The sequence below is a fragment of the Phascolarctos cinereus genome, unplaced genomic scaffold, assembly GCF_003287225.1.
Source record: "Phascolarctos cinereus isolate Bilbo 61053 unplaced genomic scaffold, phaCin_HiC Scaffold_5;HRSCAF=322, whole genome shotgun sequence".
Lineage (NCBI taxonomy): Eukaryota > Metazoa > Chordata > Mammalia > Diprotodontia > Phascolarctidae > Phascolarctos > Phascolarctos cinereus.
In genome coordinates, this window is record NW_027555958.1 from 375,899,033 (window position 1) to 375,915,847 (window position 16,815).

General features: G+C 44.6%; 1 protein-coding gene across 11 annotated transcripts in view; it reads right to left on the reverse strand.

Moving 5' to 3' along the window:
• SRGAP2 (SLIT-ROBO Rho GTPase activating protein 2) overlaps window positions 1-16,815 on the reverse strand; it is a 254,626-nt gene that overhangs the window by 35,347 nt on the left and 202,464 nt on the right. For all 11 annotated transcript variants that reach the window (XM_021003033.2, XM_021003030.2, XM_021003034.2 and 8 more), the window contains exons 12-14: window positions 15,368-15,395; window positions 13,116-13,143; window positions 4,496-4,556 (exon numbers count right to left, since the gene is read on the reverse strand). In XM_021003033.2, coding sequence (XP_020858692.1) covers window positions 4,496-4,556; window positions 13,116-13,143; window positions 15,368-15,395 — 117 coding nt within the window. The remainder of the gene's footprint in view (window positions 1-4,495; window positions 4,557-13,115; window positions 13,144-15,367; window positions 15,396-16,815) is intronic.

Consider the following 16,815-nt stretch of genomic DNA (forward strand, 5'->3'; position numbering starts at 1 on the left):
CATCTAGTACAGACACTGTAGATCAAGGGTTCTTAACCTGGGGTTCACAGTCCCACAAGTCTGTTGATAGATTTCAGAGGGCCTGGGAAATTATATGGGAACATTTTTATCTTTATTTGTATATATTCATTTCCTTTATAACCCTATATATTTTATTTTATGCATTTAAAAACATGAGTCTGAAAAGCGGTCCACTGGCCTCACCAGACTATGGCCAAAGGGGTCCAAGGCACAAAAAAGGTTAAGGAATCCTGCTATATAGAACCAGAAGTGGAAAGGAACCCAAAGGGCTGGATTTACTTTGGGTTACTTTACTGTGCTTTTAATGAGCCTAAGCTGCTCCTGGAAGAAAAGGATAATCTATATAGATAGATATATTGATATATTCCTCTGGTGATCTAGATGACTGTGAATCATGGACTAACACTCTCTGAAAAATTAAAATTGAGAGTCATTATAGAATGAGAGAGAGATACAGGGCAGGAGTAGGCTACAATATAGTTCCAATCAAGAATTCCACAAGAGCAGTAATCTAAAGGGCATAATCAAAGATGATCAAACACGCTGCCCTCCTCTTATTGAGGGCTGGAGGCGGGGGGAACTAGAGCTGCGGACTTATTATACATGCTGTCAGATGCAGCTGCTGCGTTGTTTGGTTTCATTTAGCTGTTTTTTTTATGTTGCAAGGCGGGTGGGCATATTGGGAAATGACAGCGATGTTTAAAAAAAGGGAGAGATTTGTTACTGTAAAAGGAGTTGTTCTGCTAGCTGCGCATCCAGATGAGATGGGTAAGTGATGGAGAGCCTGCATGCTCAACTGGTATCCACCCCACGTGGATAGATCCTGGAGACTGGGAAAGGTACCGCAGGACTGCATAAGAGCAAATATTGCCTAGATTTCTAAAAAAAGGAATGGCATCTTCTAACTGGAGGAGAGTGAAGTTGGCTCTGATTTCTGGCAAAAGCCTACAACACATCAAGGGAACAGTTAGTGAACACCTAGAAGAGGATGCCACCATCACAACCCGAAGCAAGAAGAGGCCACGTCAGGCTAACTTTATTTCCTTTTGTGGCAGAATTAAATAACCATCCTCAGGAGAATGCTGTATTCCTTGATACGTATAGTCCATCTAGATTTTTCTACAGTCTCTCATGCTATGGACAAGACAGAGACAAGTGGGTTACAATACAATTAGATCACTTTGAAGCTGGTTAGAAGGCTAAGTCTAAGAGTAATCATTATTGGTTCAATATCAGCTTGGAAGGAGGTCTCCAGGAAAGTGTCCTAGTGGTCTGTGCTTTGCCCTGTGCTATTTAACATTCTGACATGGATGAAAGCTTAGATGGTATTGCCATTAGAGCTGTGCTTGACGGATTCGATTTCAAAGTTAGAAATGGCACAGAATTGGGAAGGAGAGCTAACAAAGTAGATGAAAGAATTGGGATCCAGAAAAGATTTTGACAGGCTAGAATACTGGGATGGATCTAATAAGATGAAATTTAATAGGGAAAAATATAAACCTACACAACTGAGTTCAAGACAGACTTCACGAGTACAAGATGAAGGAGTATAGTTAGACTTCACTTTGTCTGAAAAAGATCTGATGGTTTTAGTGAAGCACAAGCCTAATTTGAGTGAGTGGTGCAATCTGTCAGCCAATAAAGCTAATTCAGTCTTGGGCTACATAAAGATAGGCATAAATTTCAGGAAAATGGAGGCAATGGCTTTGCTGTGCTCAGTCCTCATCACTCTTCATCATGCTTCAAGTAGAGTGCTCCATTTTCAGCCACTACACAAGGCAAGTATGGAAGGCACTGGGGCCAGAGGACACGGATTCAAATCCCAGCTCTGTGACTTACTACTTATGGGACCTTTAGAGGCCCCAGTCCCCTCACCTGTAAAAATGACAGAGTTGGATTGTATCTTCCTGCTGTAAATCGGAGATCCTAGGACAAGCTTGAGAATGCTCAGAGGAGGGCAGCCAAGATGGTGAAGGGCCTTGGGTTAATGCCAAACAAGGATGCCCAAGGGAACCAGGGATCTTTAGCCTGTCTTCCTAGATCCGAAGGGCTGTTAGTGGATGAGACCGTCCAAATGACTTGTCCCCAAAAGGCAGAATGAAGAGCAGAGTGGAAGTGGTAAAGAAGCAAATGTAGGGTTGAAGTTAGAGATTTGGGGTGGAAGCAGGGAAGGCTTCCAGCATGCTGGGTGGACCCCCGATGACAGATGCACAGGACAGACAGGTCTGGATGGGCTTTGATTTGCACCAGTGACAGGGATCCCTGAATCGCTGAGATCACGGAGCAGTATGAGAATTTGAATGTCGAGAGTCAAACAAAAACAAAAACTCCCTAGCCGTCGATGCAAGCCCCAAATGGAATGAGATGCCTCAGGAGGTAGTGGGTGGCCCCTCTTTGGAGGTCTTTAAGCAAAGCCAAGAGAACTGCTTTTCAGGAGCATTGTAGGGAGGATCATTGGCTTAGAAGGCCTCTGAGGTTCCTTCTAACTCTGAGATTCTGTAAGTCAGTGACCTAGAGACAACAGGTTGGCTGAGCCCCCTAGGGAGGATTTATAGGATGACAAGGACCAGAGTCACACAAGCTGTAATGTTGTGTTCCACATCTCGGAAGTAAAAGTATGGACAACCACGCTATCCCAGATCCACAAAACTATCTCAGTAACTTCCTTTCCTCCCCTCAGGGAGATCCCTCTGCCCCTCCTCCATCACGGGATCAGCCAGCATCTGAAGCATTCAAGGTATGTAAGGCCTGTCCTCAAGGCCCCTGGGACATGAGGGCCCCGACCCACATGAGGAGCTCTAGCCTTAGAGCACTGAGCAGCTTCAGGGCCTCTGGTTCCCAGTGCTGAGAGGGAAGATGGAAGAAGCAAAGCCACTTCATATCCCTGTTCCCATCTTGCTTCTCTAGAGGCTCTGGGGAGTCTTCCCTTGGGGGAGATGTGGGACTCTCTCTTGGTTGAGCTGAGCAGCCTCGCTCCCTTGGGAGAGCTCCTTCACTCTGTATTGCCTCCTGTCTACTCCCCTATGTAAGCATTCTCTGATCTCTATTTTGCTATGATTTAGATAAATTTAGTTAAGTTCTTTGCTACTATCTATGTGTGTTTATTGTGGAACTGCTATTAGGTGGGAAAGGGGTCAAGTCTTGAGAGCTTGGGATCTCCCTTCCCCTTAAAATGACAAAGTGATTAAAAGTTAGCTAGAACCCTGTCATCTTCCCTAGACTAAGAAGACTTAAGGGACCAGATAGATATAATTCTAGCCTGGTACCCCCTCTCTCTGGGGAGAGCAGAATAGTCTCTGGCCCCAATTTCCTGCTCCTCCTCCTGGCAGGAATTAAAGACCCTCTTCGAGGAGGGTTGGGGAGAAGGGGCTAGATCACTATTCCACCTCCCTTCGAGCCCCAGAAGGACAGCCCTCACCATACATGGGGCTTTCCTTACACATGGGGTCCCATCCCTATAGGTGGTTGTCTATCCTACTCTTGGAAATCCCAGGGATTTGGGGAATCTTTTCATTGTCTACTAACCCTTACACATGTGAAGTTTTTCTTCCTTACTTAGATCATCCTCTTACAATTTGCTACCATTTGTTTTCTCCTGCAAGCAATGATTGATTAGGGATAGAATTTCAAAGATTCAACTTGTCCCAGACAGAAGAGTTACAATGACTTGACTTAAACATGTGAGTGAACCAGAAGGCTCTCCCTGGCCCCAGGGCACAGAGGAAGCCTCTCTATCTTAGAACTTTAGGACTCATACCTTCCTGAGTTCTTTTGGTGAATCATTCCGTGAGACAGAGACAGCTAAAAGTTTTGTCCTGATAAGGATCAATCTGAGGCTAAGAGAGGAATTGTTTTCAGAACAGTCTGATGGTGATTGTCAAATGAAGATAAGTTTATGGAAATGACTCCATAAAAAAAACATTATTCTAATGACATGGTACCTATTAGGTGCCAGGCATTGTGCTAAGTGCTCTACAAATATTATCTTCTTTGATCTTCACATTAAGACAGGGAGGAAGGTGCTTGGGAAAACTGAGGCAGACAGAAGCTGAGTGATTTGTCCAGGGTCACAAAACCAGTTGGCGTCTGAGGCTAAATTTGAACCGAGGTCTTCCTAACTCCAGGCCAGAGCTCTAGCCATTTCAACATCTCGCTGCCTATGAGTGATGATTAAAACCCAAACCAAATCAGCCATATTTACTCACTTGACAAGTGCAATTGTCAAACCTTTGTTTTCAAAAGAGGGAATGCCATTACTGAATTGCATTAGTGGGTCATCTTGAGCTAAGACATGCAATATTTCTGAGCCCAAAGTTCCAGTGTGGCCATTCTATATTAGCGCCCATCATGCAAGTAAGAAGCAGTTCTCTCTCTACTCTGGGAGGACCATGATGAAAGCCAAGAATCCAGTGGTGCATCTAGGGGACCCCCCGCCTCTGCAGGCAGAAACAGATATGGCTGTCAGGGCACTTACCATGTCTGCTGATGAAGCGGATGCAGCTCTCCACTACAAGAGGAATCGCTTGACTCGAGTCCTGAAGGAACAAAGGCAGACGCTGCATTAGAATCCTCAGACGCAGACAGCCTGGGCAAACACGTCAACAAGCATTTTTAAGCACTTACTCTGTGCCCGGCACCACACTAAGCTCTGAGCATAAAACCCGCAAAAACTCAACCCTGTCGTCAAATGGGGGGAAAACCCATAAACAACTAGGGGGACACAAGACGTACACAGAGTAGAGGGAAAACACTGAGGGAAGGAATTAGCAGCTGCAGGGTGAGGAGGATGGGGACTACGACAGTCCTGGAGGGTTTGGGATTTGAGCTGAGACTTATAGGAAATCAGGGAAACTGAGGCAGAGGTATGGGGGAAGAGCGTTCCAGGCACGGGTGAGGGCTAATGCAAAGGCTTGGAGATGGGAGATGGGAACGTCCCATTCGAGAAACTGCAAGTAGGCCGGTGCCAGTGTTGCTAATGGAGAATCTGTAGAAGAGACTGAAGTATAAAAAGACTGGAAAGGTAGCAAGGGGTTAGGTTACAAAGAACTGGAAATGCCAGCGGACTTTATACAAAAACACCACCACCAACAAGGACTTAGATAGCATTTTAAAGTTTGCAAAAGCACTTCATAAATTGATTCTCACAACAAACCTGGGAGGTAATAATAATAATAATAGCTAACATTTACATAGCACTTAAATCTGTGCCAGGCACTGTGCTATGTGCTTTACAATCATTATCTCATTTGATTCTCACAACAACCCTGGGAGGTAGTAGTAGTAGTAGTAGTAGTAGTAGTAGTAGTAGTAGTAGTAGTAGTAGTAGTAGTAATAACAATAGTAATAATGATGATAGCTAATATGTACCTAGCACTTAATCTGTGCCAGGCACTGTGCTACATGCTTTACAATCATTATCTCGTTTCATCCCCACAACAACCCTGGGAGGTTAGGTGCTATTATTATCACCCTTGTTTTGTAGATTAGGAAATGGATAGACAGAGGTTAACTGGCTTGTCCAGACTGACATATCTAGTAAGTGCCTGAGGTCAGATCTGAACTCCAGTCTTCCTGACTCCAGGTCCAATGCTCTCTCCACTGCCTCACTTTATATTTGATCTTGGAGGCGATGGAAAGTCACTGAAGACCAGTGAGCAGTGGGGTGCCACGGTCAGATTTACGCTTTGACAAATGGCCTTGGCAGTTGAGTGGAGGATGGACCGGAGTGGAAAGAGACAGAGGCCCAACCAGCAGGCTAGTACAACAGTCCGGTGTGAGGTGATGGATGAGAACCTGCACCAGGGGGGTGGCAGCATCAGAGGAGAGAAGGGAATCTGTACACGAGAGATGTAGTCAAGGTGCAAATGAAAAGACTGGGCAACCTTTGGGATATGTGTGGGATCGGAGAGAATAAGGAGGCAGGGAGGAAAGTGTTGCTCTTCACAGTAACAGGGAAGCTGGGAAGAGTTTTGGAGGAAAGAAAAAGAGTTCTAGTTTGGACACACTGAGTTTGACATTCCTATGGGACATCTAATGTGTGAGGCCCAAAGGCAGCTGGAGGTGCAGGACTGGACCTCAGGACACAGACCAGACCAGGGAACCATCTGCAGAGTGAAAATAACTGAAGCCACAGGAATGGATGAGATCGGGAGGGACACCATCATTAGTCAATGTGACATGGATGAAGATCCAGCAAAGGGGAATGAGGAGGAGCAATCAGACCTGTCTGAGGAGGGAATATCCAAGAGAAGAAAGTGACCAAGAGTGTCAGAGGCTGCACAGAGAGGTCAAGAAGGATCAGGATTAAGAGGAGCCTATCAGAAATTAAGAGATCACTGGTAGCTGTGGAGAACTACTTTCAGCTGTATGATAGGGCTGGAAGCCAGATTGCAGAGGATTTAGAAGAGACTGAGAGGAAGTAGAGGAACCTAATATTGAGGTCTTTATTGAGGGGTTTAGCCAGGATGAGGTGGACAGGTGGAGGACAGTAACTAGTGGGGCACAGTAAGGGGTTTTTAAGGACAGAGGAGGCTTAGGAGCTTTTGTAGGCAGGCGGGATGGAGCAAGTAAACAGGGAGAGATCAAAGATGAAGGAGGGAGCAGAGATGACAGCGATCTGGCTTTAGTAAGGAGAAGGGTCGCCTCTTAATGGAGCTGGAGTGGTGCAGGAAATAGAGGGGGAATATATCTGAGTGATGTGAGATGAAGAGGGGAAAGGAGAGGAGGAGGAGCTTTGGTGAACAGCCTCTGGTTTTTTGGTGAATGAGGAAAGGTCCATGGCTCACAGGCTGGAGGGAGGCAGGGAGTGCCATGAGAGGCTTGAGGAAAGATGAGAAGGTCTGGAAAAATGCCAAGAGTCCAGTGTGTTCTCCACTTATCTCTGCAGAGCTTTGTTGATCACTTGTGGGCAGAGGGTGTGCCAACAGCAGCATACCAAAAGGGGCCACTTGTCATTTAAAAAAAAATCATACTTGTGATTTCATTGGCATAGAGAGCTCTTGGTGAAGAACTTCCCCTATTAATGTAGATTGGCAATTGCTTAACAATTTAGAGAGGTGGTTCCTGGGGCACCAAGAAGTTAGCAACCTGCCTAGGGTCAACAGAGACTAAACCAGAACTCAGGTCTTCCTGAGTAGGAGGTTCACTCTCTATCCACTATGCCACACTGCCTCTCTTAAGGTATAAAGAGAGTCATAAAACTTATCACAAGAGTTGGAAAAGAGCCCAATATATATATATATATATACACGTGAGATTTCAGAAGACCCTGACTCCAGTCCTTAATCTGATAATCTGTCATATGACTTTGTTATTTTATTTCCCTGGGCCCTAATTCTCACATCTACAAAATGTGGCATGTTGGCCAAGAGATTATGGAGTAAATGTTGGCATAGGGATTTCATAAGGACAGGAGAAGAGAAAATGCTTGGATAAAGGCATTTTAACACACAAACATGCATGTATACACACACACACAAATATGCAGACAGACATGCCTACATATAAACAAACCCCAAAGGTAATGGTATTACAAACCAGTAGTTTTTGCTTTTTCATCATGGCATCCAAAGCCCTCATTGATTTGGCCCTCATCTACCTTATCATCTGTATTACTCACTGTTCTCTCTCACGCACTCCATCCTCCAGCCAAAGCTGGCTACTGGTCATTCCCCAAACCTGTCCTGTGCTTTCTCATGTATGGGCCTTTGTTTTTTGTGCTGTTACTTCCATTTGGGATGGCATCCACTTCCCTCTCCTAGCTCCACCTAATTCCTACCCATCTTTCAAAGTCCAGCTGAGCATGTTCCCTTCTCCCCAAAGACTTCCTCTGATTACTTCAGCCTGATTACCTCTCCGCCTCCTCTGAAATCAAGGAGAGAGCACCATGTACCTCTTTATCTTGTATAATAACATTCCACTTGGTCTTCCTGTTTCTTGGGTAGGCCTGATCTACAGGTAGGCAAGGACCATATCTTGTTCCTCTTTGCATCATGCCCAAAGCTTATAATATAACAGATGCTCCATAGATACTTGTTGAACGGATAAGGAAATTAAATGTATACAAAACCAAGCCCAAGAGAAGGAGTCAGGCAGAAGTACTCTCTAGCTGGGAAGAAAGGGTAAGGTTCTGACTAGTGAGAAACAAAGAAAGTAGAACTTGGGCCGAAGAGGCCTAGTAGACTCTGTCCATATCAAGAGATATTCCACTCTCCTGGCTCTAGATACCCAGCTTTACCCATGAATTTGGGCACCAGGAGGGTAGCAGGTGGGTCTTTCCGGGGAGTCAGGCAAAGGGATGGACTGGCGTGGCTCCCAGTTCCCAGGGTGCCATCAGCTCTGCCAAAAGGTACACTGCCGGTGCCAGGGTGGAGCAGGAGTCAAGAAGGTCCTAGCAAATGTTTATATTCATGACCCGAAAAACCCATCTGTTCTCCATAGCTTTCCAGCTCCAGGGGCCAACCTGTCCTTCGTGTCAGCATCACCAATGACTGCCGATTAGCCTGAAGTGATTGCACATTCCTGGTTCTCCAGCACACACTCAAGGGAGAGTAAGATAAGGGGCCTATACCCAAGACATGGAGGCTTTGGATGGCTCTCCCTTGCCACATCTATCTTTCTCTATCTGCCAAGCTTCTCAGCTCCAAAGGTGTGCGTTATTCCTGAGCACGGAGCGGGTGTATTTTTGTGATGTACGAGAGGCGCTTGCTTCACTTTAACTGTGAATGCAACTGTGAGTGCTTGTTTGCTACTCTCGGTCTTCTGTCTGAACCCACTTTGCTTGTATTACTTGTCAGTGTATCTATCTTGGTTCATGTCCCCAGGAGCTTACGGTCTCTGCCTGATATGACTCTTGTCATGAGACTTTGGGCGATGCCAAATGCAATGAGGTACTTCATAAGACCTTGCTGCTGATGACATGGGGCTGAGTGGGAGGGAGAGATAAGGCACTCCTTCACATGGAAGTTGTGAAAAAAGTCAATATTATTTCAAAACCAGGGCTATTGCCCAGAATTCTCAGCTAGAGGACCATATCACATGGTTTACAGCTATCCAAATAGCCTAGAGTTGACTAGCCCAAAAATATTTCTCACTAGGCTACTCTCTCTAAAGAAATCTACTAAACCCAATGCTCATCCTTCACAATCAGCTGGCATCACCTGGCATTTTGCCTGGGTAAGCAAGGGGACACTACTTTCCAGGCCTATTACTAAGTAGGCCTCAAGTCACCAAGAGGCTAATGGAACCATTTGTTGATGGTTGAAATTTGGAGGTCTCTCTGGTTTCCATTAGTTATTTTGAGAGTTGACCAACAAGGGAATCTTTGACTCAAGCCAGGGATTAGGAACTCTGAAGCTGGATGAGTTCATGGAAGAGTTTTTAAAACAGAAATGCTTCCATATGACTCAAAAAGACCTGGGGGGAGGACTATTGAAAGTAACCCTCAACACTTACAAGATGGGAATTCTCATTCCTGACCTTCTGATGCCTATTGAGAAACCACTCTTTGCCCAGGTGGAAAAATGACCCTCTCTAGAGGCACAGAAGGATGGTCAACTGTGTATTTATACACGTTTCAAGAAGTTCATTGAGAAATCAGGAGCAAATCGAATTTGAAAGCCGGGATGAGTGTTTCCTATTTCCAAGGAGCATTAAGATTAAAGGAAATGAGCTTAAAGTATATTAGGAAGGATCCAAGTTTGACATGAGAATGATATCTTAGGACCTCAGGCAGGACTTCTGAGTACAAAGCTGGAGTAACACTGCAAGAATCTCCTCTAGATATATTTAAGAAAGGGATAAGTAAAAGTTGTCTGCAAAAGTATGAATGCAGTTTATCTAAAGGCAGGGGGATGGACTAAATGACCCCCCTTCTCACTCTGGCTGGATTCTACGAGGGTTCCTTAATAAAGCTTACTCCAATTTGTTACTTATCTGGCACAATCTGTTCTCAGTCTCTACTTGTTTGCCTTTTTAACTAGATCAAACAAATCACTTTTTGAAAAATGTTTTACGAAACCACCACTGGGTTTGAGTTGTCATACAGGAAGTGGGTCAGAAGAACAAAAAAAAGGCATTGACTTATTTGGGATTCGGGGTAGATCCTGAAATTCTTACGCAAACCCAGTCCTACACAAACACACTTCTTTAAGTGCTAGGACCACAGCATGATGAAAACTTGATGGGTGACATTCCCACAACAGGGAAGCAGCAAAGCAACAGCACATGCTGTCTCCCAGCCTGATCTGACTGGTTCCCAGTGTGAAGCTGTGACGGCTTCCTCACCTTCGGTCACAACAGTGTCTAAATGGCTCTGGCACATATGGAACAAAGCTGCAAATTCATCCCTGTTCTCACTGGACACCAAAGGACTGCTCTTCCTTCTTCCCAGATAGCTCATCTAGCTCTCTGGTTATTAAATCACTGAGCTCTCAATGCAATCAGTCACCCCCGGAGGAGGCACCCCAGGCTTTGCCATTAACTGAAGTTGAAGGGGCTGGGGAAGAATAATTTATAATAATGACATCGTGAAAAATTTCTAGCACTTCTCCCCAAAAGATCTTGGCTCTATCTGATGGTATTTTCACTAAATTGTGAGCCAAGGGAGAGAAGGAAAAAAAAAACATGGCAGAGATGTGACAAATGAATGGGACTTATCTTATCCCAAGGCCACACTTGGCTTGCCAAATCATTCTTGGAAAAAGAAAAAAAAAAAGGCCAGATTAACCACATATGCCCCAACTTTAACCAGGGAAGGCTGAAATCACTGTGAGAGGTGGCTAGCCCGAAAGAACTACAGAGTGTGTCCCAAAAGTCTTAATGCAGTTGTAAGCTATTAAACCATAAAACTATTATAGCTTACAATAGCACCAATACTTTTGGGATACCCTGTATATGGGCAACTTTCAATTACATGTGGGTGGATAATCCATTTTGAATTTATTTATTTATTAGCATTTAGAACCAATGTTTTTTTCTGTAACCCCAGGACAGTTTATTGTTGTGTTTTGTTTTCTTTTTTACATTTCATCTTTGTCCCTTTCTCACTAAACCTCTAAGGATCATAGGGTCACGGACACAGAGCTGAAAGGGACCACAGAGGCTATCTAGTCTAACCCTTTTATTTTACAGATGAGGAAAGTGAGGCCAGGAAATATTAAGTGACTTGCCCAAGGTTACAGGCAGTAAGTAACAGTGCCACAATTCAAACCCAGGTTCTCTGAGTCTTGAGGCTGAAAATATAAATCCATTATATTAGCTTTAAATGTTAGCTTTAAAAATGACTGTAGTGACAAATCTGCTCCTGCTGGAATGATGATAATAATAATGATGATATACCGTATTCCAAAGATAAACAGAATTTTTGGAGCATCCAATATCACTGCCTCCTAATATGAAGACTAATGGTTGGAAAAACCTGAGTTGAAATCCTGCCTCAGGACACTTATTAGCTAAGGTGACCCTGAACAAATCACTTAACCTCAGTTTCCTCATCTGTAAAATGGGGACAATAAAAGCACCTACCTCCCACAGTTGTTATAAGGATCAAATGAAATAACACATAAAGCACTCTGCGAAGTACTATATAAATTACTATTAGTAGTAATATTGTTGGTTATTATTACTGTTACTGTTATTATAACTGAGAGTTGACTGCCCAGCAGCAAAGTTGAGTACAATAGTAAGGCATTAGAGTGAGACAGCTAGAAGCTAAATAGCAGTTTCCTTGTACTCTAGCATCACATTCCTCCCTGTAGACCTAACATGCTTAAAAATACCCGTGGTGCTTGCCATCGAAAGACAACAAAATTAGAATTTAAAAAAACCCCATAAACCTCAAAACTAAATATAAAAACCAGACCATGTGTTTAGGTGCTATATGGTCACAAACACATACAATCTGGCAGTGGAAGGGACCTTAGGGGTCATTTAATCTAACTCCTTCATTTTATAGATGAAAAGATGGAAGTCAAGTGTAAACCCCCCCCCCCCCAGATCCCACGGAAGGGTAGTGGCACTTGTGATGGGTGTGGCCTGTGCATCTCACAACATCACAGAGGGGTGATTCTGTGCACTCTCAGGGCTTAATCATTTAATCAAGCTCCTGGTGCTTCCAGAGAAGGGTAAGTGATGTAGATCAGGGCAGACAGGCCGGGACACAATTATCACCACAACCGAATTAATAATTAATAAATAAATTAATAATTAAAAAATAAATTAATAAAAACAGCATTTCAGCATATATCCTATATCCCATCCATATCCTCTGATGTCTCATTGTGGTGTGAGGCGGGATATGGGCTCTTTAAAGACTGTTTAGGCAGAGCACACCAAAGTCCTCCCAAATGGAAACATCTTCAAGTACAGTCATGGAATGTCAATCTGTCTTCCAAGGACTGACCTAACTAAATGGGGAAAGGCTCATCCCAGGGATGTGGCTATCACACAGTGAATTTTTTCAAGTATAGTAATGGAAAAAAAAAATCTAAGACACAGATAGGTTGCATGTTGCATCACAGTAATGCATCTATTAGCTGGCAATGTAAATATAATTGGCAGTGAGGTATTGGACTTGGGGTTGGGAAGACCTCAGTTTAAATCCTGCCACACTTATAATCTGTGTGACCCTGGACAAATCACTTAACCCTTTAGAGCCTCAGTTTTCTCATCTGTAAAATGAAGATAATAATAGCACCTACATCATAGGGCTATTATGAGGATCAAATGAAATAACATATATAAAGTACTTTTAAAAAAACCACTGTTATGGAAATGCTTGTTTTATTCCACAAATTAAAAATAAAATACATAAAAATTTGAAAGAAAAAAAAAGAAAGTACTTAGCAAAGCTTAAAGTGCCAAACAAATGCTACCCATCATCATCATCATCATCATCATCATCATCATCATCATCATCATGTCCACACTGCTGAAATCCCAGGTCCGTTAAGTATTCAAGCTGAGTGTGACCATAAACATTCTCCCTGAGCAGTAAGGGAAGGTACCTTTACTGGGCAGAGCCAGAGAAAGAGCCTGCTCGTTGGCGTTCAAACACAGGCCACCCCGAGCCCCCAGCCCCTACTGGAGGTCCTTACCTGTTTCCTTATTGTTGAGCTCCGTCGGCTGCGGGGCCCAACCAGTCCATAACGATCAATCCAAGAGTAGAAGAGAAAGAAGAAAGGAGAAAAGGTGAGAAGGATGAGGTATTCCAAAGACTGGTGCAAAACTTTATTCCATTCCTGAGGAGGAAGCTGTTATCCAACTTAGGGGAAAGCAGATGAAGTCTATGGGGTACCTCTGGACGCTCCTAACCCTCCCACCAGCACAGGCTCATCTCTCACCCGGCTGCACAGTCTACTCTGGAATTCTCTGACTGACTTCTCTACCGGGCCTCAGGAAGCTCATGACGGGGATACCCCATCATCCTTCCAGGTCTCATCGGCCTTGGTACTCGGCCTTCTCATGGGCCTGTGCCCCTCTGACTGGAGAGGGGAGCTATGAATTCCAAACTTTCATGAAGGACAGAGCTCTGCTCAGACGTCCCATTCCTCACTTGGCTGCTCTACTTTGGGGCTTCTCTGACAGATTTCTCCACCATGTTCCTTCGGGGCAAGGACTTTCTCTTTTTCGTACTTGTAACCCCCCACCCCGCCAGCACTTGGCACAGTGCCTGGCACATCTTGTTGTTGTTCAGTCATTTTTTTAGTTGTGTCCGACTCTTCATGAACCCATTTCGGGTTTTCTTGGCAGAGTGATTTGCCATTTTCCTTCTCCAGCTCATTTTACAGATGAGGAGACTGAGGCAAATAGACGTAGCCTAGGGCCACATATTTGGTAAGAGTCTGAGTCTGGATTTGAACTCAGGTCTTAGTGACTCCAGGGCCAGTGCTCTATCCACTGCACTACCTAGCTGCGGGGGCTTAATAAATGTTCACCAACCTTGGATTTGACTAGGCTTCTCCTGTTTCCATGACCTGAAATGCTATCATTCTAAATTCAAGATGAGAAAACAGGCAAAGCTCTACTTGCAGGAGTAGAACTTCCCCTTTGTAAGAACTGGGAGACCCTGGGATTTATCACCAAAGAAGGCTGGAAAATCTACTTCTCTGGAAATTTTAAAGAAGATAGGCAGCTGTGTTTCTGACTGTCAGTGCTGCTGGAAGGCAGGAGAGTGAGCTACAGCAGAGATCCCTGCTGACCACAAATTGACTTAGAAAACCACAAATTAACATTATCTCTGTTTTATTGTATTTGTATTTACTTTGTTAAGCATTTCCCAATTACATTTTAGTCTGGTTAGGGCACAACTCCAGAGTTTTGGTGGTTACAGGCATCCCTGAGTCGGACCCCTGAACCAGATGACCCTCTGAGGGTCCCTTCTAATTTAAAGAGCTCAGGCAGGCTTGTTCTAATCTTTGATCCCTATCTCACAACACTTTTTAAGAAACTCTCTCATCTTGTTTCCTTCTACTTAGAGAGATTAGTATTATTAGCGGGATCTTCACTATAATCCATACTGAAAAAAGATGACAGCCAAATGAAGCGATTTCTAAATATTGGGTCCATAATCACAAACGGCCTTTGGATTACTGTTTGTGTTGGCAGATACTAGCAGCTGATATGATGGGCTGAAACAGGAGTCCCCAAGGAGGCCTGCCCATTAAAGCTCTTTTCACTGTTTAAATCAGAATGCTTCCAGGCATCTGAGGACTACCAGCCTCGAGAAAAATAGGAACCTGAAAGGTAGGAACCTATCAAGAGCTGTGACTTGGCAAACTGGTATTTCCTGGGGGGTCTCTAGGGCTTCCTCAGGGCACTGGAGTCACTCAGAAGGCTTCAAAGAAGGCTTCTGGATTCTCAAGGGGGAGCCCAATTCCTACTCAAAGTTGCTGCTTTGTTCTGAAGAATATTCCAGTACTGGCAACCAGCCACTAATTAAGATCTGCATTCTTTTTTAGTTCATGAAAAATGTACTCAGAGACCAAGCACTTCTTTCCAGATCTACCTTCTGGGTGACAGAAGCAGCCTCGACCCATCGTTCTGGTCCTGCGATCCCCGAAGCTGACGCTAGGCCTCCCAGATGCTCTGGCATCTTGTCTTTCCTACACAGGCTATTTCTGGGGCTTCCTTTCATTGCATTCTTCTCTAAGACTCTCTGAGAATCCCAGTTCCATTTTAGACCAGATGGGGTCAGCAGGACAGAGAGAAAGAAGGGCCCTCCTTTGTAAAGTCAGCACAGCTCCTTGGCTCTTTCTCAGGCTAAGAACATCCACTCCCCACCCAGCCAATGTTCCCAGCCTCCCCCTCCTCTCTAACCCTGCCCAAGGCTGTCCCCAGCCACACCTACCTGGCCAAAGAGCAGTCTGTCCGCTGACCTGTAGGGAAGGCAAAAGATCTATGTTGGAGGGGAGAAGGTCAGAAGCCAGATTCTGGGGGAAGGAACTAAACCACATTTGAGTGGGAAGGTTAAGGGGTGGTGGTCAATGGGAGAGGAAGACAGTAGCTCTGGAACAGGAGAATTCTGAACTTGCTCCCCAGAGTTCCCAGCACAAGGAAGGCTCCCCCAGGGCAGGAAATTCGGAAAAACAGCCCAGGCTCCTCTGCCTAGGCAAGGCCCGCTCCCAAGATGGGCTTCCAGGGTGTGAGCCCCTCTGTCCTCGGTCTGCCAATCTCTACCCTTCCTAGCTAAAGAGAAGGGACTGGGGGATTAGGGGTGAAGACAGACAGATTCCACATGGCTGGAAGGAAAATCAGAAACTTGTCCTGGAGTGGGAGTCCTTGTTGACTGGCAAACACTGGGGCATTCTAGGTTGTTGGCCAGAGGTGGGCAGTTGGGAGAGTGGAGTGTAGCTTTTGTCTTCTACAGTTATTTCAATTCAACCCAACAACCTGATGAGATGGGTGGGAAAAGGCAGTGTCAGCATGGCCAGATAAGCTCTACTTAAAACCATCTTCTAGACTGTTAGGGATAGAGAGGGCAGACCCTTTAAGCACATGCCTGAACTAGGACAGGAACATCAGCTTCCCACACCCCCTCCCACTGTAAGAAAAGCTTCTGAAAGGAGCAAGGGTGGCTGGGGGATTTGAGAGCAAATTTTCCCCCCCTCTTAAAGGTTGCTAATTGTTGATTAGAGTTAAACATGTCTTGCACAGCCCCTTCCCCCTCCTGACACCAACCTCTCATATGCAAAAATATTATTCTGAGCCATTATTTTCAACATCTGTCCCATTTCCACCCTGGAATATTCATACACATCAATTATCCCTCAGTGGCAACAAGAGCACTTGCATTTTATGGTGACAAATACATGCAGAAGCCAGAAACATAATGACTTACAGATAGGAAAATCTTCTGCTATTTTTTTTTAAATTGCTGGGACCTGTCATCTTTAGATTAAGGTAATTTGCAACAATAATAAATGGTCACCCGTCCTTTTCCCATACTCGATATAGTTGGTACGTGCATAGACATATGCCTTAAGGTCTTGGACTGGCTTCGCCAATAAGGCGATATCTAGAGGCTGTTTAAAATGTGCTTGCCCCAAGGGAATCACACTTCTAGCTTGCCGAAGATAGGAGCCAGCCTTCTTCCTCTCCAACATCCCGAGAGTAATCTAACATCCTAGGAGCAAAGGCTTTCTGGAAACAAAGATTGGGCTCCTGATGTCCAAACCTGATCAGCTCCTTGGGTGGGTAGATGGGGATGCCCAAAGTGAGACAGTGAGAGGGCACAGAGTGGGCTAACTGACTCTGGCCACAGAACAGAAAACGTTTAAAAATCTTGAGCAAAGGAGC